At 38.0% G+C, this 24,328-nt stretch overlaps 1 protein-coding gene across 4 annotated transcripts in view; it reads right to left on the bottom strand.

The window, feature by feature from the left end:
• Nucleotides 1-24,328, bottom strand: part of SMG1 (SMG1 nonsense mediated mRNA decay associated PI3K related kinase) — a 108,497-nt gene that overhangs the window by 67,849 nt on the left and 16,320 nt on the right. For 3 of the 4 annotated variants that reach the window (XR_009349338.1, XM_059155179.1, XM_059155180.1), the window contains exons 2-8: nucleotides 9,304-9,467; nucleotides 8,650-8,805; nucleotides 6,425-6,561; nucleotides 5,386-5,444; nucleotides 4,160-4,373; nucleotides 1,093-1,218; nucleotides 646-718 (exon numbers count right to left, since the gene is read on the bottom strand). Coding sequence is in view for 3 of the 4 variants with exons in the window: in XM_059155179.1 (XP_059011162.1) it covers nucleotides 646-718; nucleotides 1,093-1,218; nucleotides 4,160-4,373; nucleotides 5,386-5,444; nucleotides 6,425-6,561; nucleotides 8,650-8,805; nucleotides 9,304-9,467 (929 nt within the window). In the remaining variant the exon portion in view is untranslated. Of the gene's footprint in view, nucleotides 1-645; nucleotides 719-1,092; nucleotides 1,219-4,159; nucleotides 4,374-5,385; nucleotides 5,445-6,424; nucleotides 6,562-8,649; nucleotides 8,806-9,303; nucleotides 9,468-12,807; nucleotides 12,866-24,328 lie in introns of all 4 variants that reach the window. The other variant, XM_059155181.1, reaches the window with a different exon arrangement.

The following is a 24,328-nucleotide window of genomic DNA, read 5'->3' as shown; positions in this document are numbered from 1 at the left end:
AAATAAAAACAAATATTTTTAAATTTATCAATTACGAAGTTTCCCAAATTTATCCATTTGTTTTTTTAATAACCAGAAAAGCGAGTCACAAATATCCAGGATCTTTCAATCTATACTTGAGTATTGCCAATGTAGTGTCTCCTGCCACCAGAACACACTACAATGACTCGTGGATAAGTCCTTTTAATTTCTCACAGGTGCAACATTATAATCTGTACTTACTCTCTCCTACCTACTTCAAAGTACAAAGTCTTCCTCTGAAAGGATAAATTCTGCTAACAAGTAATGTTCATTTATAATAACCAAATTATTGTGGTGCCTGAGTGGCTCAGTCAATTAAGCGTCTAACATCAGCTCAGGTCAGGTATCAGGGTCCTGGGATCAAGTCCCACACTGGGCTCCTTGCTAGGCAGGAAGCCTGCTTCTCCCTCTACCTACTGCTCCGCCTGCTGTGCTTACTCTCTCTCTCTCTGACAAAATAAATAAAATCTTTAAAAAAAGAAAAAATACATAATAACCAAATTATTTCTGTGAAGAAATTATTTTTCTTGCATTATGAAAGAAACGGTATTAACAGCTGGACTTTGAAGAACCAGAGTTCCTTCCCACCACATTTAAACGCCTGGTATATGCTAAATAACTTACCAGACACCTGCTGTGTGAGCGACGGTTTCTGAGTATGATCTATATGCCATCCAACTAATATATCAACTGTATCCTGGTTGGAGAGAAAGAGAATTGTTTTAAGGTCTAACTGCTACTTCTCCTGTGACCACTTCGGATTAAGAAATCCTAGAAAAAGCATCTGTGTTCTACCTATGTGACATTATACAAACTTAGAAAGGGAAAGGGCAGGGCAAGAGAACGGAACTTTAAGACCTCGAGAAAATGTTTTTTCTTTAAATATTTTAAGGTATTAATGTCAGAAAGTACAGATGGTATTTACAAAAACATATTAATGCACCATTCTATCTTGGACCCTCAAGCATCACTGATTATACTCCAAGAAGCAGAAACTGTTTTCTTTCTGATTTAAAAAGGTTCTTAGACACAAATCCAATCCTTCTGAACAGAGGGAGTCAGAGAACTCACCCTAAAATTAGTGCTGAAAATATGAGGATAACATCGAGCCACCAAAAGAATGCACTTAACACATTTGCAAAGTAATTCTGGTGTATCCACATTTTCAAGAATAGACTGTAGGCTGGTCATTACAAGCTGAAAAACAAAAAAAGTTATAAACCATGAATATTCAACAAAATAGGAAGAAAACAAGCATGTTGGGTTCATATCAAAAAGTGACATATCTTCAGCACAGGTAATGACCCCAAGTCCATGTTGGGCTCCTGGCTCTGCGGGGAGTCTGCTTCACCCTCTGCCCCTCACCCCTTTCATGCAGAGCACGTGCTCTCTCAAATAAGATCTTTTTTTTGGAAAAGTGACTTTATCTAAAATTGATTATGATACTAAAGAAAAGAAAGTCTTACAGTTTCAGCTCAAAAATAAGTTGAAAACATTTCATTCCACCATAAATAGGCTGAAAATAAAGACTGTGTCCACTTATTTAAAGTCTCTTAACATTATTCCTAAGTAATGTCTGTTGACATTATTCCTAAGTGCTCTCTTTAATACCACAGACTTGATTAAATTTCAAGAACAGAAATTAAGATGTGCTTGGAAAACTTTCCTTTAAAAAGTGTGACAATTACTTTCCAATTCAAAATTTATAGCAAATTTTATACAATTTATACTTTAGGATATTAGTATTTGTTTCAAATCTGAATGACAAGATAGGCATGGCCCGACCGCGTGAGTAACAGACATGCAGGCTCATGTTACCACTATATATAGATCTATTTTTTAAACGAATACATGGCATGCCATGCCATTGATAGAATATTTTGCAGCTGTTAGAAACCATTTTTTCCTAAAAAGTAAAGTTCTTCTTTACAAAGGTTATAACTACAGAAAAAGTGCCAGAACTGGAAAAGCATCTAATATTTTGCATAGCCAATGTGATAAATCTATACAGGTACAGGATACGAATGGGAGCCAAAATCACTGAGTGAAATATAACTAAAAAATAGGGTATTCAGAAGGTCTCAGGTATCATGTCCAGATCACTAACTACAAAAGGAGAAAAATAAGCCTCCACAATGGAAAGATTCTGGTGGTCATCACCTCAATCAGGTGATCAAACTCTTCATCCCGAATAGGAAGACAAACAAGTTATGTGCCTGCTTGTGTGATGCTACAAAATAAAGAACCCAGGAAGTATTTGTGACCAAAAGGTTTAAAATCAGGAAAGAGCAATCAGACAAACTCATAAAATAGAACATTTCACAAATAGGAGGGACAAAAAAGATGTGAATTGTTCTAATTAATGGTGATTAAAGAGGCAGAGCACTAAACAACACACAAGTCTTGATGGAACCCTGGGTCAGGTAAGACAAAAGCTGTACAAGATATCTTAAGGGCAGAAGTTTAAATATGGATTGTATTATGTAGTAATATTAATTTTCTTAGGTATGATAATAATTGTACTGTTATATAAGAGCCTTATTTTCAGGGGATGTGTGTTCAGGCACTATAGGGTGAACTGTCATGACGTGTAATTTATTTTCAAATGGTTCAACAAAAAAGTACACATGCCTATGTGTGCAGAAATAAAACAAGTGTAGAAAATGTTAAGGGATGGGGGTGCCTGGTGGCTCAGTCGGTTAAGCCTCTGCCTTTGGCTCAGGTCATGGTCCCAAGGGTCCTGGGGTTGAACCCTGCATCTGGCTCCCTGCTCAGTCGGAGTCTGTTTCTCCCTCTGACCCTCCTCCCTCTTATGCTCTCTCACTCATTACCTCTCTCAAATAAATACATTAAAAAAAAAAAAAAAAAACCCTTAAAAAAAGTTAGTAAGTGATAAATCTAGATAAAAGCTAATATGGGGGGCGCCTGGGTGGCTCAGCGGGTTAAGCCGCTGCCTTCAGCTCGGGTCATGATCTCAGGGTCCTGGGATCGAGCCCCACATTGAGCTCTCTGCTCAGCAGGGAGCCTGCTTCCTCCTTTCTCTCTCTCTGCCTGCCTCTCTGCCTACTTGTGATCTCACTGTGTCAAATAAATAAATAAAATCTTAAAAAAATAAAAAAAAAAAAGCTAATATGGGTATTTATTACACTGGTCTACCTATTTTCCTCTGGATTTGAAAATTTTCAAAATAAATATTTGAAGAAATGTTCAAAATATAAAAACTATGTGCAGAATAAGCCCAATATGGTGTTATGATATTTAGTTACAATTTTTCTTAATCTTTCCCAAAATTTCTCATATAACCTCTATAATCAAAGAAAAATGGATTTTTAAGAACCTGACTGTAAAAAACATAACAAACTGACTATAACTATTATTTAAAGTCACTTAAGCAAAATAAAGCATATGATGAATTGTAAAGAGCACATATAAATAAAAGACATCTGGGGCACCTGAATGGCTCAGTCGGGTAGGCATCTGACTTTAGCTCAGGTCATGATCCCAGAGTCCTGGGATCGAGCCCCGCATCGGGCTCCCTGCTCGGCAGGAAGCCTACTTTCCCTCTCCTAGTCCCCCTGCTTGTGTTCCCTCTCTCGCTATGTCTCTTTCTGTAAAATAAACAAATAAAATCTTTTTAAAAAATCGAGAAGGATCTTTTAATACACTTACACACAAAACTGAAATAAAGCTAAGGAGGGCTGGTTTCCATTTATACAAAATTATTTTTTATCACCTAGAATAAGAATTTTTGACATATTACTAAACCTTAAAAGGCCTAGAATGAGTGGTATTGTTCAGTTTTTGTCTCCCTCAGAAAAGTCAAGTCCCCTCATATCCAGCTGTCCTCACCAACTCCCCACTTCCAAATGTGCAAATGATTTTAGTACTAAGCAAATTCAAAGGACAGCTCCAAAAAAGCCAAAAGACAAGAAAAATCTAACTTATTTTAAACCTACCTTTAATTTGTATCCTTTAACTCAAACTCAGAAAGAGAAATGTTAATTATATCATATTTACTATCAGTAGATAAGTCCTATACTAAGTTTTGTTTCTCCAAGTTCCTCTTCAAAAACATTGCTAGAAAATTGTTAGGGACAATTTTCTTCCCAAATGCATCAATTTCCCCCCTCATTCTTACCTGCATTACAGATGAAAAGGCTTTCTTCTCTCCTACAGTCTCCAATGCTTTGTAGGTGGCACATAAGTAGAGAAGTTTAACTTCATCTTTTGCAGATGAGCTAAATTTGCTAAAAATCCATTTGAAGATCTTCTCAGCCTCATAGCTCAAAGAAGCACAAAGAAGGCCAAGACAGCAAGCACCCTCCTGTCTCAACTCCTGAAGCAATTTGCTACTGTGTTTATTTCAAAGCAAACAAAACATACAAAAGATTTAAGCTTTCAAAGTGACAAGAATGACACATTTTACAAAAGAATGTCTTCAACGATTTTAAGTTTTCTATTCGAAATACATAAAAGATTGAAATTTTATCTTTAAATATGCTCTCTACTTTCTCTATCCCACAGTGCCCAAAAGTACCTTTGTTAGACATTAGATTCTTTTACTGAATCAATTATTCACAAACAGTAAAGAAAGGCCCAGAAATACTAAAAATCAGGCTTCACATTCCATCTCAAGCTACAGTAAATAATCCACAGAAAAAGGCAGCAACAAGGATAAGATAAAACACACTACTAATACTACATACGATGTAATGTTCAGTAGGTAAGGACTATAAAACAAGAAATGGTACTAGTTAAAGCACAACAAACTTAACAGGATAACAGTACTGATTTAAGTATATTAATAACTATATAAAATGAGACCATCAAAAAGCAGTAAGTTTCGTGACCTGCTGAGATGAACTTTTGGTGCTTTCCAACACAGCAATTCTTTGGGAATCCCCATACGAAGAACAGACTGCACACCTTTGTGGAGAACCCCAGTAGCCTCGTAGAGCAGGTGGTGTGAATCCACTGTTGCCCAAAGAAGGAAGCTCCCTTTCACCTCTATTCTCTAAGCAGTTTCAAAGTTCTCTAGTTTACAAAAGTTAATTGCATTCATTCATGCCTGCATTAAGAGTTTATGGCATTCCACAATGCTCAATTACTCAGTCATGTTGACAAATTAGAAAGAAAAAAAAGAAAGAAAGAAAAAAAGGCATTTCCTTTCAAGTGGAATCCATCTGTATTCAATGGTAATTAACATATGAATACTTTAACATAGATAAAGATGGCACAGAACCCAGCAAAATATTAAGTAGATATTCATAAGTGAAGCCACTGATGGGTTTATCTTCTTGTGCATTTTTAAATAATTTCTAAAAATATATTTTAAAGTCTTAAAATTGCCCATTGGTTACTTACCTTTCATTAAGCACATCATGTACAGCAGCCAAGATATTATCCAATTGTTTAACTAGTACCTTAAAAAAAAGTATAAAAAACTTCAAATTCCTATACTTTCAATAATACTGTACACTTTCTTACTCATCTTCCCCTCCAAATTCTAATCAAACAGCACACCTTCTTTTTCTTATTATTCCCAGTCCACAATTAGCATGTATCAGTGTTACAAGTTTCCTTTCAGATTCTAAAAGTTTCTCCATCCTATGCACTGCCATGATCAATGAAAAAAAAAATAAACTCAAAAAGCCGGTTTTATTTATTACTCTGAAATACACTACGTGATGGACTGACAGATGAAGAGGTGAAGAGATATGTAACAAAAGACAAGATAAAATGTTAACGACAGAATTTAGATGGCAGACATATATTCAATTATCAATATAGATTCAAAATTTTTTCAAAAATTTCATTTGCTATATATTTGAACTTTTTCATAATAAAATAGGGGGGAGACAGAAAAGCTGCCTTGAACCAAATATTGTTTGAGTCATACAATTCTCATTAATATTTTTCCTGCTCTATATCAAGTTCTTAATTTCACATTAGAATTACTCAGAGTGGAGAGAAATTTGTAACTGCTCCTGAACTTTTTTCTTTAAAGGATTTTTCTATTTATTTAGCCCTGGCCACCAGACCATACTTACTCATGAACAAAATACACACACTGCAACCCCAATTTCACATATGAAAAACAAAGACACAGTCTGTCCCGGCATACAGAAAATAAAATTCTGAGGACAACAGAATAAATATATTAAAGGTTAAAAGCACTTAATTGTAAAAGACACCAGTGTGGATCCACCAATGGCAGGTAAACTACACTCATGGTCATCAAGTTCTCAATCATTGTAACATAGGCCAAATTAACCTAGAATAAGGAATTCCTGTCATATTTCCTGAGAAGCAAAGCTTTTCCCTTCTTAAACCTCTCCAGACAGCATTATCTACTTTATTATGAAAAAAACATAAGTAATCAACATTTCCATACTGTACTTACCAGCTTGTTTTCTGGTTGCTGAATAAATTCTTTCAACTGCTTCACAGTAGCCAGTCTTCTGTCTCTGTCATCTTCCCGGGTGATCCTCCGAAGAAGATTCGACAGTCGAGACTCATCAGAATAAGACATCGATCGCTCTTTGAAAATAAACATGTATAAACACAGAAGCTTTATAGCCCAAATATTTAAAAGTACATCAAAAATCACAGACCACTGAACAGTAAAACTTCAACTGAATGCAGGTCCCATCACACTTTTTTGTCACTATAAACCAAATTCCAGCAGACTCCTGCTACACAGAAAGCAGACCCTGAAAAAGATAAACCTAAGCAAATGCTCATTCCAGGGGACCAGGTGAGAGGAAAAAGGAAGGCTTAGAAATTACTTTCTTCAGATTTGTTCCAAAATCTTTTCAACATTCAGGTAAAGACCAGAAGTACCGGTAAGAGAAGTCTACAGGTTAGGGATAAAGTCTCAACCAGGCAGAAAGAGGCTATATGTTTCTATTTCTCACTTGGTATCCAATGGAGGGAAGTCTCTTGTTCACATTAGCATTACTTTCCCAAGACAAAGTTTCTATGAACTGCAAATCAGTTCAATTCAATTCAAATCAGTTCAATTTGTTGAACATTCAGTTCAACAAATGTCTAATTACCATCAGCCATGTGCAAGGCATGATGCCACTAGAAAAGTGGCAAACCAGACTGTTCTGCCCTTTATTTTTTAATGACAAGAACAAGCAACAATGCTGAAACAATTGCCAATAAAAATACATTTAAGTACTAAATTTTTCTTTTTATATTTTCAGCTGTGCTATGTAATGATTAACCAATGTACAGTAAAAACAAACCACATTAAAGAGTCTGATAGTTTCATGTCTCCCTAAGCCATGGAAAAACTTAATAATAAAAGGAATTACAACATCTGAGAGAAGGAAAATGATTCTTTTTTTAATCCCTAGCCCACTGAGTATTTCAGAAAAGATGGATACTGAAAATGTCATTAGGTTACAAGCCAGGAAATCTATGCTATATTTACAATTCTTCCACTAGCAAACTACTTAATTCTGAGCCTCAGAGGAGAAAGAACTGGACATTATCTTTGGATTCACTTTCTAGCTTCTATCGTACCAAAATCAAGGGCTTCAAACACTCTTAAGAAACAGCACAGCAGGGCACCTGGGTGGCTCAGTCATTAAACATCTGCCTTCAGCTCAGGGCATGATCCCAGCGTCCTGAGATCAAACCCGTGTGTTGGGCTCCCAGCAACACAGGAGGCCTGCTTCTCCCTCTCTCACTTGCCCTGCTTATCTCCCCTCTCTTGCTGTGTCTCTCTCTCTATATATATTAAATAAATAAATAAAATCTTAAAAAAACAAAAAACACAGCCTTTGACTAGTGGATCCACTTCTGAGAATTTATCAAAAAAAAAAATTCATTTTTTAAAAGCCTATGCAAAAAAAAAGCACCTATATGCACAAAAATATTCACCAAGATATACACAACACACAGATATACATACACACCCTCATGAAAGCAAATGGTCATAAGTAAACATATCCAAAGAGTGACTACATCCAACAAAGTAAATAAACCAGAAATCCTGATTTCATGCTTAGCTTTACACAAAATAAATTTTTCTTCTAGAAAACTAATGATCACTACCTCTAATCCCCTGACATTCAAGGCACTTTACCTATACAGTTAGGCTGTGTGATAAGGCAGAAGGTGATTATTAGCCTCTTTAACTTTAGAAAAACATCTACATCATTTATACGGAAATCCCCAACAGACCCCGGAGTCCAAGGACTTTGCTGCAGGAAGAGCCCACCACACACTAGACATTCATTACCCACTATGATCAGGAAAACTGTTTCTTTCAACTTATCTAGTCTTCAAATCTTACTTTAAGAGAATTCTCTAGAAAGTGTACTCTAAAAAAGTATTAAAACCTTTCCTGTGAGAATTTAGTCTAAGAAACAGTTTACAGGAGAAAGAATGTGAACATGTAGCCACCTAAAAACAGCAACATTTACCTTACTTTAATAGGGCTCTTTGCGTTACTCAATGTGAATCTGTACATGTTTTTCAACTCGAAGTAAACAAACCATTCATGTGTGCAAAAGCATTAGTAAGAAATACGGTGTCCAGGAAAAAGGGGATACAGGTGTTTGTAAGGCAATACAAATGTGGAGGCAGACTGGCCCCCAGTTGGCCCAATCTTACCCTGTGATTTCCTCATGTCTTTGATGGCTAACGCACGACTGCCATGCTGAATACTGGTGAACTCAGGGCTGGTCACATTGTTAACCCTCAGCTCTTGCCCCAACGACTTCCGACCATAAGTATTTTCCCCAGATCCTCCATTGACACTGTAGCCACCTAAAAACAGCAACATTTACCTTACTTGAATAGGGCTCTTTGCTTTACTCAATCAATTTCTGACAGTTCAGAACCACACTACCCACATACAGCCTTTCTTCTATACTTCCATTGTGCTACCTGCTTTGAAATCATCTTGTTTTCATTTTGTTCATCCGCAGAAGAGAAGAGAAATATAATTGCACTTTAAAAACTTTTAGAAATCTAGAGGAGAAATAGTAGTCAGGAGACTACTTTGCCTTTGTGATATTTTGGATGACAAGGAAACTGCCTATGTATATTATAATGTACGAAAATTTTAAAAAGTTTTTAATGAAGGGAGTAAACTTAAGAAGTTTCAAAAACAGCACTGTACTTAAATATTTTTATTTTAAGCATATTAAAAAAAAAAGAGAAATAGGGGAGAAAAAGAGAGGGAAAGAGGAGGCAAGGGAAAAGCTGGTACGTTAAAAAACAACCCAAAAAACATGCCTCTAACAATAAAGGAAGCATATATACCCTTTTCGTCATTCTGTATGTCAGTGTGGACTCTGGTATCATCGTGCCTTTGCCGAGACACCACAGCTGAATTTGAAGGTTGCAGTCCATAAGAAGAAGACCCACCCCGATCTCTGGATGAAGAATATTTTAAAGTATCTGGGTCGGCTGATGCACTATCAGTTCTGCAAAGAAAGAAGAATATAAGATTAACTTTAAACAAATATTTTCATAGCCCAAATCATAAATCTTTATTCAAGCCTCTCCTACCACTCTAATTTTTAAATCATTACTAGTAATAAATAAGCACTCCAACAGAAGTCTTTCAAGAGGGAAGGGACTGTCAGTGAATGCAGAAATGCCAGGTTTTTAGCCCTTTCTATTCTACAGACCCATTAAGATATATGGATAACTACCCAGATTAGAGTGACCAACTCATCCTTCTGTGTTCAAGAGTTAATAATTTCAGCAATGGAAATTCTATGTCCATGAACCTCCCCCCGCCCCCGACTTTCAGTCCAAGGCAAACCAAGACATTTGATCACCCTGGTCCAGGATACATGATTTGATAAAAGGAATCACTCTTCCTCAGCTCTCCTCCCAGGAGAGGTTGGTCAGTGGAAAAATTACAGTATTCCCAGTCATAAAAGTAAAAAGCACTGGCAACATACAAGGGAGGGGCCATGTGGCATATTCTCTCTCTCTCACCTGAATTCCTAATTTTGGGGGGATTATCTGGTGGGAAAGGAAATTATAGAATGATTTGAAAGCAAACTTGATAGGATATAAAAACACATTAGTTAGAAAGTAAGATTATTTTAATGTATTGGAGACTTCACTGAAGATTCCTTACCTACAGAGACTATCAAAATTATAAAAAGTGAGAAAAATAAAGTATCAGGAATCCAATAAAGCTGAATTTGAAGGTTGCAGTCCATCATCTATTTAAAAGTCAAGTACTGTGAAGAATAATCCCTGATACTAAGCCATTAACAAACAAGTGGTACAGCCCCAGGGTAAAACGAGTCCTTATCCTTATCTAAGGATCAGTTCTATGCCTCATTAGGCCAACCAGGAGCTGAGTTTCATAATTTTCATGAGCCTTATTTTTCCCACCATCAAACATAAAGCATCAAGAAATAAGACAACACTATATGAAAAATAACATATGAAAAATACCAAGAGAAAAGCTTCTCTCCTGTTGATACTACTACTGAGAGGAACAACTTTCTGGAAAAAATCACTTTTATGGTATGTACTAAAAAGAAGGTTCAAAAGGTTCTGAACTCACAATTATTTGGGAAACTTGAGGACATTGGCAAAAGCAGAACAAGCCTATTCCTCAATCCTTGTGATTCCTTCCTCTTATAAAAAATGACTTCAATGTTTGTTTATATATTTCAATTTATCATTTTTTCTTTGCCTCCACTCACAAAAATTCTGAACCATGAAACTTAGCATAAGCTCGGTCAGACAACCTGGTCTATACTTACTGAAACCACTGTTAATACAGAAAGCAAACAAGAGGTCCAATTAAACTTGGATAAGTGGCACAAATCTAAATTATTCCTAAAGGCTCTCAATTGCAAACGTGGTAAAATTCCATGATCCTAGCATATGAAAATAACTAAGGCTTCATAATGGAGCCTCTTCTTTAAACATCTAGGGTTCGATTGTCAAGAAAGCTCAGTATTTCCAATAAGTGAAAAAATATAACTTTTGGATTTTCAAAAAAAAAAAAAAGGTATGAGAACTTTTTTCTAAGCATACTGAATCTATAAGCATTTAAGTACCATTAACACTAAATGGAGCATGACAGCTTTTTAAAAAAATGAATGTAACAGCACCTACCATGTTTCTAAAAATAGCACATTAAATGTGCACCTACAATAAACCATAACATACCATAAATTTCTGGACAGGAAATGAAAAATAAAGAGGGGCTTAAGAGCTTCTCTGACATATTCTGAACTTGTCTATCTATCTGTATGACACCTAACTGAACCTGGTTAAGTAAGCTGCTAGCAAATGAATGCATACAAGATAACAAAAATCTACCAGTATCTAAATGTCTGAATTTCCTGCTTAAATTATGTTTATTTATCACATATACTACTCTTACTACTAAGAGTTAAGTGTAAGAATCATTTTTTTGGTGACATAGCTGTAAACATAAGGCAGCAGAGAATATGGGTTAAAAAAAGATTTGGCTCAAATCCCAGCTCCCACACAGATAAGTTAAGTGGGATTTTGTACAAGGTAATCTCCACGCCTTAGCTGTTTCTTGCGTAAAATGGGGAGAATACCTACCTCACCTGTAAAGTTGTTATGAGGCTTAAATCAGATACTCAATTCTTAAGAAATACTTAGCTTACAGGGTATGCTTAAAGTTACGAAGACCCTGGGGCACACCCGGGTGGTGCAGTCGATTAAGTGCCTGATTTGGTTTCAGCTCGGGTCACGTTTTCAGAGTTCTGAGATCAAGTCCTATATCAGGCTCTACACTGAGCAGACAGTATTCTTAGGATTCCCTCTCCCTCTGCCCCTCCTCTCAAATAAACAAACAAATCTTAAAAAAAAAAAAAAGTTACTAATACCGTTAATACTAAACTGAAGTTTAGTATTCCAGTCTAACAGACAAATAATATATATACAGCTCAAGAGCACAAGAATACAACCAAAACAAGTTTTCATACCCAATATGGTTTTAAGTTCTTCAGTGAAGAAATTAAGCAATGTCCTACCAACAAATCCACTTCTATCTACAAAAGCATTTGATTTCAAACTAAACTGGAAAAAAAGAAAAAAAGAATGGGAACAACTTCCCAATTTATTAGAAATACAGGTTTTTAAATCCCATGAGTTATGAACACCAAGTGTTTCCCCCCACTCAGAGTTTGGGTTTTCAGAAATATAACAACAACAAAATCACTAGGGTTAAAACTAGTCTTAGAACTGTCTAAAACTCACCAGTTGCCACACTCTTTTAAAACAAACTAATCAAAACATTTCCAACCAGAATTCAAGTTATAGGTAGTCTGAACCCAAAAGCACAAAATGGTTCCGCATTTATATGAAATCTTGATTTTTTTAAAAATATCAAGACTGCTAAGGTCTCAAAAAAAGTCAGTACCAGGCTGTTAGCACCACCACCACCACCCAGTCCAAGAAATAGAAAACTGTTAATGAACGGAAATGAGCACTTAAAATGAGGCAATCAAAGGCACAAAAAACAGATTTGAATTCAAAGAGGCAGGTATAAATGTTAAGCCAGTTATAAGGGCTGAAAAAGCTATCATCTGCCAGAATTAGTGTCTGTTTAGTGATAAGAATAAAATGTATCTGTTAAAACTAAGAATCATACTAGCAAGGATCAAAAATACCTCCACAGCCCCTTTAATATTCTAAAAATATTATGGAGAGAGAGAGAAAAAAAAGAAATGCATAAATTTCCCCCAAATGATTAAAGTGAAGTTAAAGCCTGATGTACATGCCACATGAGAGGTAAGTTTCTAAAGCTCATACCTCAAAAATCGCATACTGTATAATATGGAGCCTTTGTGATGTTTTGCATCAAGTCAATCTGTAAGACAGTAGTTACAATATTAGTGAAGACAGTGGGTTAAAACATTTGTTGTTCAAACATGAAGCAAATATCATTCATGGGTTAGGTGCTTTTAGTCGTACTATGGCCCTCTAGGGTTCGAATGCTGAAGCAAAAATTGAGATGGAAAGCCACTCTGTGCCTCTGAAGATAGAGAGGCTTAAGGTGGCAACCAAAAAACTTTTTAGTACATAAGAGAATTTAAATGTTAACTGTAACATACAAACCACATGCAAATATAGTCACCGCTCATTTAGTTACCTATTCTCATTGTACTGAAAATGTAATAAATCTGAGAGGCCATTTATTTTGAATGACCCAAATCCTCAGACCTCACATCGACAATCCACCATGTGCTAGGGGATGCAGTATCTCCTGGCTACATGTGGTCTCATCCAGTTCATGTAAGCACTAAAAGGCACCCCCCCCCCAAAAAAAAAGCACCACTCTGCAAGTATTAAATTAGGGAATTCCCTATGGGAAGCATTTCCATAAAGCACCCCAAAATGACTTGATGCAAACAGCACACTTAGTGGTGCCACTGGAATAAGCATCATATTGCTTCAAGTTGCTTTTAACTAAGCTTATTAAGGGATTTTTGCTCTGACGGTGAGATCTAATTGGTAATGAATATCAACCAGGAAATGAGATTTGCCCTTAAGCCAATGAGGTGGGAATGCATTTATTCTCTAAAGCAATGGTGCGCAAAAATATGTCTCTGTCATAAAGTAGCTGTAGAATATGCTGTGAGTTTTTCATTACTAACAGTTAATACCACTTGAAAAGGATTTATCTTGTAGAAATAAATTCAAGGTCATCCCTATGATGCCTGTTACTCACCTGGATTCATATACGCTTTCATGAGGAATAGAAGAAAAGGTGAAACTATGCTCTAAAATATGAATCTATGGCTAAAAAATTCATTCAGGAGGCTCATGGACTTCATTATTCAAAACTCTTCCCACAAGAGAAAATCTAAGTTCAAATTTATTAAAACAGAACTGAACCACCATGCCAAAATTATGAATTTTTATCAGTTTTGCAACACTGAAATATTAAGTTAACATAATTTCTTGATGAAACTTCCTTAGCTACTTAAGTGTATATAATATCAAATCTTAATGATTTATGGGTTCTTTGTTACCAATTTTCAATCACTAATCAAACTCAACTAAACAGCAATGTAGACTCAAAATATTAAAATACATTTAATTGGGACGCCTGGGTGGCTCAGTTGGTTAAGCAGCTGCCTTCGGCTCAGGTCATGATCCCAGCGTCCTGGGATCGAGTCCCACATCGGGCTCCTTGCTCCACAGGGAGCCTGCTTCTCCCTCTGACTCTTCCTTCCACTCTGTCTACCTGTGCTCGCTCTCACTCACTCTCTCTCTGACAAATAAATAAATAAAATCTTTAAAAAAAAAAAAAAATAAAATAAAATAAAATAAAATACATTTAATTATGTTTGTAAAACTGTAAATAATTTCACCAACACCAAAGGAGGTCTGTCTGGCCTTTACCCTCGGCTTCTGGAAGGTAATCTCTGAAGTCCTAGAATGTGACACTAAAAAAAGTGTCCTTATTCATCTGGGGGTTTTGGCCCACACCAGAACATTAACAATGTGATTTATGAGGGTGAAGGGGCTCTGAGTCCCAAGGGCCAACTCAACCTCCAAAAGGGCTGGAAACTAACTTCACGCATATAGACAGTCAGTCATGTAGTCCCAATGAAAAACCCTAAACACCAATGCTGGGGCAAGCTTCCATGCTTGATAATACTCCATACATACTGTGTATCACACATCAACACCAGAAGAGTAATACTGTGTTCATAACTTCACAAGGAAAGGACAATTGGAAGCTCCACATTCGAAACTTTCCTGGACTCTTGCTATTCATGGGCTTTTAACAGTAGCTGATTTCAATCTGACTTTTAGCTGTAATAAACTGTAACCATGAGTAGAACAGTTTTCAATGAGTTCAGCAAGTCATTCTGGTGACTTATCCAACCTAAGAGTATCCTTGGGGACCCCTAAACTTGGAACTAGTATCAGAAGGAAAGCTGGTCTTATGGACTATGTTCCCACTAACTCTGCATCTATATTTAAAATCACTGACTATGCTTTAACCCAAAATTTTAAAGATTGTAAGTTTTTTTTAATAACATCTTAAGCAAACATAGTAAAGATCTGCCTTCAGTATAATTTCCCTTCTAAGGAATCTCAACCACACCCTCTATTAATTGACCTCTAACCATATTAACCGGAAGGGACAAACAAAGCAACTCTAGGAGAGTACTGTATTAGATTTTAAGCTTTGCTTCACAGGCACAATTGTCCTCAATGTAAAGGCTGGTCAATGTGCCACCCCCAGGTAGTTCTCAGACTACAACTGGGTCTTCAATACTTGCTTAGACCATGTATACTTGCTTAGACCATGCTTCCCTAGCCAGTGTTCTCTCCTTTCCAAAACAGTTTTCAAACTTTTTGCACCTTCCTCTTTCCCCAGCTCCTCCACATTCATGGTACATGACCTTCCACATTCCTGCTTCCTAAAAAATGCAAGCCATTTTTCTATAGCACTTTCAATAATAAGGTGTAGCAGCTTTGAGCTCCTACCATATCTGATAAGCTAATGAGCCAAGCAGTTTACATATATTTAGTACTTCATCTTTAACATCATCCTCTTATGATCATTAAAGACCATAAATTACCATCTTACACATAAGTAAGATTCCATAACTGACCAAAAGCTGCACATCTAGTAAAAAAACAGAGCAAGACAACTCAGATTCATTTGTTTAACTTTCAAGTTCTTGAGCACTCCACCAGAGTCTGCCAAGTTCCTTCCAGTAAACCCAGAAATTTATTTTTTTTTTTTATTTTTTTTTTTTAAAAGATTTTATTTATTTATTTATTTGACAGAGAGAAATCACAAGTAGATGGAGAGGCAGGCAGAGAGAGAGAGAGAGAGGGAAGCAGGCTCCCTGCTGAGCAGAGAGCCCGACGCGGGACTCGATCCCAGGACCCTGAGATCATGACCTGAGCCGAAGGCAGCGGCTTAACCCACTGAGCCACCCAGGCGCCCCTAAACCCAGAAATTTACCCACATGTTCACACACAGACCTTCTTCCCATCAACTTCACATCATGGAAAAAGTAAATGTTCTATCTAAAGCAACGCTCTGAATCCCTATGTTGCCCCTATTTTCTGAGGTATCCTGTGGATCTCCCACTTTGCTACTGCTCATCGCTTGGCCACACATGAGCACCCTTGAGTCTTTCAACAACAAAAAGTCAAAATCAGAATGCCTGGGTGCTCAGTGGATTAAGCCTCTGCCTTCGGCTCAGGTCATGATCTCAGGGTCCTGGGATCGAGCCCTACATCAGACTCTCTGCTCAGCAGGGAGCCTGCTTCCCCGTCTCTCTGCCTGCCTCTCTGCCTACTTTTGATTTCTCTGTCAAATAAATAAATAAAATCTTAAAAAAAAAAAAAAAAAAAAAGAAATGAAACTCTAGATCTTGGGGTCATGAGTTCAAGCCCCACAATTGGGACATGGAGATTACTTTTAAAAAGGTGGGGGGAGGCAAAATTTTAATACCCTTTTCCCTTCTAATTCTCATTGTCTAGACTCTTCACAGCCACAACTCTTGGGGAAATTTTACCTTAAACTTATCTTTGCTCACTTTTGAATCCACTGTAACCTGGGTTCCACCATCAGCACTTCCAATGAATCTATTCCTGCCACAGTAGGAGCTTCCATTTGTGGCCTACTTGTCTCTAAAATTCCATAACCCCTTTTTAGTTCATCTTGCTCAATGTCCCCCGATGACTTACTTTTGACAACTATCTACTCACACTCTCTCAATACCACCTTGCTTTTGGTTGGTTGGTTTGTTTAAGTAACTTGAATTCCAGTGACTCTTTTTCCCAGTCAAGTACTTTCTTCCTTCCTCACTTTCTTCTTTCAGCTTACAGTTTAGTAACACTCTTGCCAATCCCCTTAACCTCCCTTAATATTTTTCCTCACACCAATCTGTTAAAACTCCAACCCTGGATAAACCCTAGTATCAATTATCCATCATCCCTAAGTAAGCACCACATCCCCAAGTCCTCCAACAGTCATCTCCCATTCACTACATGCATTATCCAGACCTGCCCCATTTGGGGGTGGGGGGGTGATAATATATCTTTATTTCTCAAACTCAAAGCTTTAATTTCATCAATTTCTAATACAGTTTGTATTGACAAGTGATTTCACCTTCATCACATGAGAAGGTCAGGGACCATCACACCAAAGAGGAAACTACCATATCTTAGGCATCACTAAAAAGTTAGTATTTTGAAGGCAAATCCAGAATAACAAAAAGCTTCCCATTCAGTCTAATGAGTACCTTACTCTTCATCTATATTAATTTGGAAATTACTAGATAAAGACTTAATTTTCCTAAAGCAGCTATTTTATTTCTCCTTGGGGCAGGGGAGAGGGGGATGGAGACCAGATTGCTTGAGTTTTAAAACGACCACATATACGTATTTAATGACTTACTCTCCTAACCCCACTACACACACACACACGAATTCTCTCATGTTCTCTCTACGTCACTAAGAAAAAAAAAAAAAAAAGACACCATCACATATCTGGACCCAATTCTAGGCCTTGAATGGGATTCCATCTACTTCCACCTTCTCTTAATTTTACCAATACCTTTTTCTCCTTTCCCATTGAACTGATTCTTCTCTTTACACACGTAAAATTTTCTGATGTCTCCCATTTAAAAATACAAAAACATATTTTTTAAAATATTAGAAAACAAACAGAAAAATTCCACCAATCCCACAAGACCCTCCACCGAACAATCTGCCATCACTCTGCAAACTTAAAAGAGTTGTCCCTACTCCCCACCCTGTTTTTTCACCTTTACTGGCTCCTCAATCCACTGATCCAACTTCTGCCCCACTACTTTCAGCAAAACCAACTATGAGCCCAGGTTGCTAAACTCATACCTCAGGCTTTATCTTACTCATCCTCTCAGCAGCTTTCACAGGGCTGCTAAGTAGGGTTAAGCAGGTTGTGGCCTGCACAAAGGTGCCTTGCAGAGGAATGAGGTGGCCTGAATGAAAACCTCTTTTTAAAATTCTTACAATAACCCTCTGTGCTGGGATCGTGAGAATTCAAAGTAATCAAAGATTGTTCCCTCCCTTTGGTTTATGGGAGGAAGTACTCTATATTTCTTCCTACCTGGTTCTACTTTCTCAGGAACTTCTGAGAGCTTGCTCAGCCTCCCCTACCAAACCCCAAAATCTTGAGATGTCTTGAAGCCTGACCCTAGGCTCTCTATTCTATCTCACTCAATCCATGCCGATGGCAATATTTACCACCTGTATGACATCGAATCCTAGATCTAGGCCTCCATCATTGATGTCAACTCCGAGATCCAGATCTATGTACCCAACTGTTTAAAAAACAACTCGGGGGGGGGGGGGGGGCTGGGTGGCTGTTGGTTCAGCGACTGCCTTCAGCTTGGGTCATGATCCCAGGGTTCTGGGATCAAGCCCTGCATCGGGCTCCCTGCTCAGTGGGGGGCCTGCTTCTCCCTCTCCCTCTGCTGCTCTGCCTGCTTGGGCTCTCTCACTCTGTCAAATAAATAAATAAAATCTTGGGGTGCCTGAGTGACTCAGTGGGTTAATCCTCTGCCTTCAGTTCGGGTCATGATCTCAGGGTCCTGGGATCAAACTCCGCATCCGGCTCTCTGCTCAGCAGGTAGCCTGCTTCCCCCTCTCTCTCTGCCTGCCTCTCTGCCTACTTGTGATCTCTCTCTGTCAAATAAAAAAAAAAGAAAAAAGAAAAAGAAATATTTAAATAAATAAATAAAATCTTTAAAAAAAAAAAAAAAAAAAAAAAACCACAACCACCAGCTTGGGGCACCTGGGTGGCTCAGTTGGTTAAGTGTCTGCCTTCAGCTGAGGTCATGACATGATCCCAGGGTCCTGCATTAGGCTCCATGCTCAGCAGGGAGCCTGCTTCTCCCTCTCCTACTCCCCCAGCTTGTGTTCCCTCTCATGGTCTCTCTCTGTGAAATAAATAAATAAAATCCTTAAAATAAATAAATAAATAAATGAATGAATGAATAAACAAATAAAAGTTCTGATTCCTCAAACGTAACTTGCTCCTTTCTACCTGGAATCCCCATTTTAATAAATGGTGCCATCATCTAACCACTACTTTCTAATAAATGGCACTATTTGATCAGACAGTATGTTTCCCACTTCCAATTCTCTTGTCTGTCCCATTTCTCCTCCACATTCCAAGATTAGCTTCATAAAACACAAATCTGATATCCTCTCACTACCTTATCATAGGTATGTACCTCACTTCCCTTTTTAGCTACATCTCTACCAACCACCCCTTTTACACGCTATGCACCATCCATCCTAATCTTTCACTGCCACGGAAAGAATCACCTTGCTCAGCCAGTCAGTCTGGAATGGCTTTGTCCTCTTTGCTGACCCTAGCTTATTTCTCTTTATCCTCCACGCTTCAGCTTTCCTTTGGAAAGTTTCTGATTTCCCTGAGTAGGGGTAGTAGTAGTCCTGCTATAGATGTGCTACCAGAAAACCCTGAGTTCCTTTAGCTCTTAGATGATATGAAAAGCTTATTTAAAGATTTTTTTTTTCTTTTTTTTTTTTTTTGACAGAGAGACAGTGGGAGAGGAAACACAAGCAGGGGGAGAGGGAGAGGGAGAAGCAGACTTTCTGCTGAGCGGAGCCTGACACAGATCTGAAGGCAGAAGCTTAGTGACTGGACCACCCAGGGACCCCATTGAGAAGCTTATTTAAATGTGTTCTGCCAGGAGACTGTAAATAGCAGAACGGCAGGAGATTCTCAGTGTTGCGTATCACATACCCCCAAGAGCCTAGATGACACAAATTACCTGCTGACTAAATGATCGCCCATCACCATAACTGAGGTCTTTCTCTCAACTGTGGAATATAGTTCCCTAAGCTAAATGAACAGTTACTTTTCTTCAACCCACACTTCCTCTCCAAAGCAGTCTATCAGAATCAGTATTTTCTTCATCATTTGCTACAAGAGCATCAACTAAGAGCTAATACTCCAAAAGGTGAACTAAGATGGCTCCAACCCTGTAAGAATTTATCATCTAGAAAGAAAAGAACTGTAAAGTCAGCTGAAGTCCCAATTAGGAGTAAAACGCTCTGGAATTTAAAAAAAAAAAAAAAATCCCATTATCCAGCTCCTTCCTCCAACTCTCAAAGTATGTACCACACTTGGCACTTAGTAGTTATATACTAGCTTCAATTTGCTCACTTGTTGGAGATGTTAGCAGAGGGTACTACCTTACACCATACACTTTCATAGGGAAAAGAGAAAAGCATAGTGGTTGCAGCACAGAGAAGGGAGGGGTACAGACAGACTAGATGATGATCTTGGTTCAACTAATTACAATTATTTAAATTAAATAAATTACAATTATTTAAGTAAAAATTAGTCTTCTACATTAAACTTCCCTACTAAAATGTGATCTGTGCAAATGATCTTTTTTTTTTTTTAAGATTTTATTTACTTTTTTGAGAGAGAGAGAATGAGAAAGAAAGGGAGAGCATGAAAGTGGGGGGAGGCAGAGGGAGAAACAGACTCCCTGCCGAGCAAGGAGCCTGATGCGGGACTCATGCTGGGACTTCAGTATCATGACCTGAATTGAAGGCAGTCGCTTAACCCACTGAGCCACCCAGGCACTCCTGTGCATATGATCTTAAGAGTAACTTTTATGGGGGTGCCTGGGTGGCTCAGTGGGTTTAAGCCTCTATATTCAGCTTAGGTCATGATCCCAGGATGCTGGGATCAAGTCCCACATCGAGCTCTCTGCTCAGCAGGGAACCTGCTTCTCCCTCTCTCTGCCTACTGCTCTGCCTGCTTGTGATCTCTGTCAAATAAATAAATACAATCTTTTTTAAAAAAGAGAGTAACTTTCATGGGGGTGCCTGTGTGGCTCAGTTGGTTAAGCATCGGCCTTTGGCTCAAGTCATGATCGGTCCTGGGATACCACCTGGCATTGGCTCCCTACTCAGCAGGGAGTCTGCCCCTCCCCCTTTCTCTCCCCCTATCTGTGGGATCATGCACACACGTGGTCTTTTTGTATCTCTCTCAAATTAAATAAATAAAATCTTAAAAAAAAAAAAAGAGTGGGGCGCCTGGGTGGCTCAGTGGGTTAAGCTGCTGCCTTCAGCTCAGGTCATGATCTCAGGGTCCTGGGATCGAGTCCCGCATCGGGCTCTCTGCTCAGCGGGGAGCCTGCTTCCTCCTCTCTCTCTCTGCCTGCCTCTCTGCCTACTTGTGATTTCTCTCTGTCAAATAAATAAATAAAATCTTTAAAAAAAAAAAAAGAGTAACTTGTACAGACACAGAAAAGCCATCAAAATTAGAAAGGGCTGGTCTCAGCAATATATTTAAATGAATTCTGAATTTTTATTTTATAAAAGTAATTTTTATAAAAATAAGCACTTTAAAAGCCTTATTTTTATCGCATCAAAGGGCACTCTCAACAGAGTGAAAAGACAACTCACAAAATCGGCAAATGTTTGCAAATCATATATCTTCCAAGAGTCTAATATCCAAAATATATAAAGAACTCTTATAACTCAATAAAAAGACAATCCAATTTTTTAAATGGGCTAAAGATTTTAACAGCTGTATTTCTCCAAAGATAGAAAGCCAATAAGCACATGAAAAACTGCTCATCATTAGTGATTAGCAAAATGTAAATCAAAACCATACTGAGAAATCACACCCACTAGGACAGTCATAAATTTTAAAAAAAAGAAAGAAAGAAAGAAAAAATTTACCAGTGCTGCAAATATACTGAGAAAATGTTATCTTCAAATATAACTGATGGGAATGTAAAATGGTACAACCAATTCAAAAAAACTTGGCACTTCTTCAAGTTAAGCAAAAAATTACCATTTGACCCTGCAAATCCGCTCTTAGGTATATGCCCCAAAGAGCTGAAAACAGGCCTTCTCACGAAAATGTGTATGTGAATGTTCATCACAAAACTATTTACAATAAACTAAAGACAGAAACTCAAATGTCCATCAAAAATGTGGTATATCCATACAATGGATTCCATATGATTCCATAAAAAGGAATGAAGTACTGATACTTGCCACAAAGTTGAGACAGTTATGAACCTTGAAAACATTATGCCAAGTGAAAGAGGCCAGAAACAAGAGACTACACTGCACATGATTCCATTTACATAAAATATCCAGAATAGGTAAATCCATACAGAAAGTCGATTTATGATAGCCAGGGGCTGAGAAGAGGGGAGAGTAGGAAGTGACGACCTAAAGGGTACGGAGTTTCTGTCTGGGTGATGAAAAATTCTGGAACTAGAGAGTGGTGACAGTTGCACAATATCATGAATATACAGCTGACCCCTGAACAACACGAATTTGAACTGGACCAGTCACTTACATGCAGATTTTTTTTTTTTTTACAATACATACAGCACAGTACTGTAAATGTATTTTCTCTTCCTTATGACTTTAACATTTTCTTTTCTCTATTTTATTGTAAGAATACAGTAAATAATACATACAACGTACAAGGTATTTGTTAAGTGACTACTTGTATTATTGTAAGGCTTCCAATTAACAGCTGGCTATTAATGGTTAAGTTTCAGGGAAGTCAAAAGTTATACGAAGTTTTCGAAAGGGGGCAGGGGGAGGTGTCAGCACCCCACCCCCACACTGTTTAAGGATCAACTGTACTTGGTACACTGAATTGTAAAAATGTTAACTTTTATGTGCATTTTACAATTTTTTTTTTTAAATTTAGGACATTCTTAAAGCACCTGGGTGACTCAGTTGGTGGAGCATGCAACTCTTGATTTTGGGGTCATGAGTTCAAACCACAAAGTAGGTATAGAAATTTCTCAAGAATTTTTTTAAAAATCTTTTTTCTTTTTTAGAGATTTTATTTATTTGATATACAGAGAGCACAAGCAGGGAAAAGTCAGGCAGAGGGAGAAACAGGCTCCCCAGTGAGCAGGGAGTGGATCCCAGGACCCTGGGGTCATGACCTGAGCCAAAGGCAGACACTTAACTGACCAAGCGAACCAGGTGTTACCACCACCACCCCCCAACAACAAAATAAATCCTTTAAAAAATTTTATGGCAGGGACGCCTGGGTGGCTCAGTGGGTTCAAGTCTCTGCCTTCAGCTCAGGTCATGATCCCAGGGTCCTGGGATTGAGCCCCACATCGGGCTCTCTGCTCAGCAGGGAGCCTGCTTCCCTTCCTCTCTCTCTCTCTGTCTACTTGTGATTTTTCTGTCAAATAAATAAATAAAATCTTAAAAAAAAATATGGCATTCTTGAAAAGATTAAATTACAAGGGGGGTGGGGAAGGAACAGAAGTTATCAAGGGCTGAGAGTCGAAGCTGACTACAAAGGGACACCAGGAAATGTTCTGGGATGGAACTATTCTACAGCTTCACTGCAGTGGTCATGTTTGTATTACATGCATCTGTCAAAATTCAAAAGAACTATACAGCATGTAAATAATACCTCTATAAATCTGACTTTAAAAAAACATTTTAGGGGCCCCTGGGTGGCTCAGTGAGTTAAGCCTCTGCCTTCGGCTCAGGTCATGATCTCAGGGTCCTCGAATTGAGCCCCACATCGAGCTCTCTGCTCAGCAGGGAGGCTGCTTCCCCCTCTCCCTCTGCCTCCTCTCTGCCTACTTGTGCTCTCTGTCAAATAAATAAATAAAATCTTTAAAAAAATAATTAAAATTTAAAAATAAAAAACTTTTTTGGGGCGCCTGGGTGGCTCAGTGGGTTAAACCGCTGCCTTCGGCTCAGGTCATGATCTCAGCGTCCTGGGATCGAGTCCCGCATCGGGCTCTCTGCTCAGCAGGGAGCCTGCTTCCCTCTCTCTCTCTCTGCTTGCCTCTCCATCTACTTGTGATTTCTCTCTGTCAAATAAATAAATAAAATCTTAAAAAAATAAAAATAAAAAATAAAAATAAAAAAATAAAAAACTTTTTGAAAAGGTTTTATTTATTTATTTATTTAGAGAGTGAGTGCGCACAGTGAGAGGGAGGGGCAGAGGGAGAAGCAGGCTCCCCGTGGAGCAGGGAGCCCCATGAGAGTTTGGATCCCAGGACCTTGGAATCATGACCTGAGCTGAAGGCAAACGCTTCACCGACTGAGCCACCCAGGCACCCCAATAAATCTTGACTTTAAAGGAAACATATCTTTACAGTAAAAGTAGAAAAGATCAGGGAAAGGCAGTTTATTTACTTTTAATATTGAGTATTTCAGGTCTTATATTGCCTATAATATTTAAGCAGTCTAAATGGTAAAGCAAAACGTGCCACCAACTTTAAGTCACTGTGCTTTCCAATAAAACCAAAGACTGTTA

Source organism: Mustela lutreola, chromosome 17 (genome assembly GCF_030435805.1).
Source record: "Mustela lutreola isolate mMusLut2 chromosome 17, mMusLut2.pri, whole genome shotgun sequence".
Classification (NCBI taxonomy): Eukaryota; Metazoa; Chordata; class Mammalia; order Carnivora; family Mustelidae; genus Mustela; species Mustela lutreola.
This window is presented reverse-complemented; position numbering and strand designations above follow the sequence as displayed.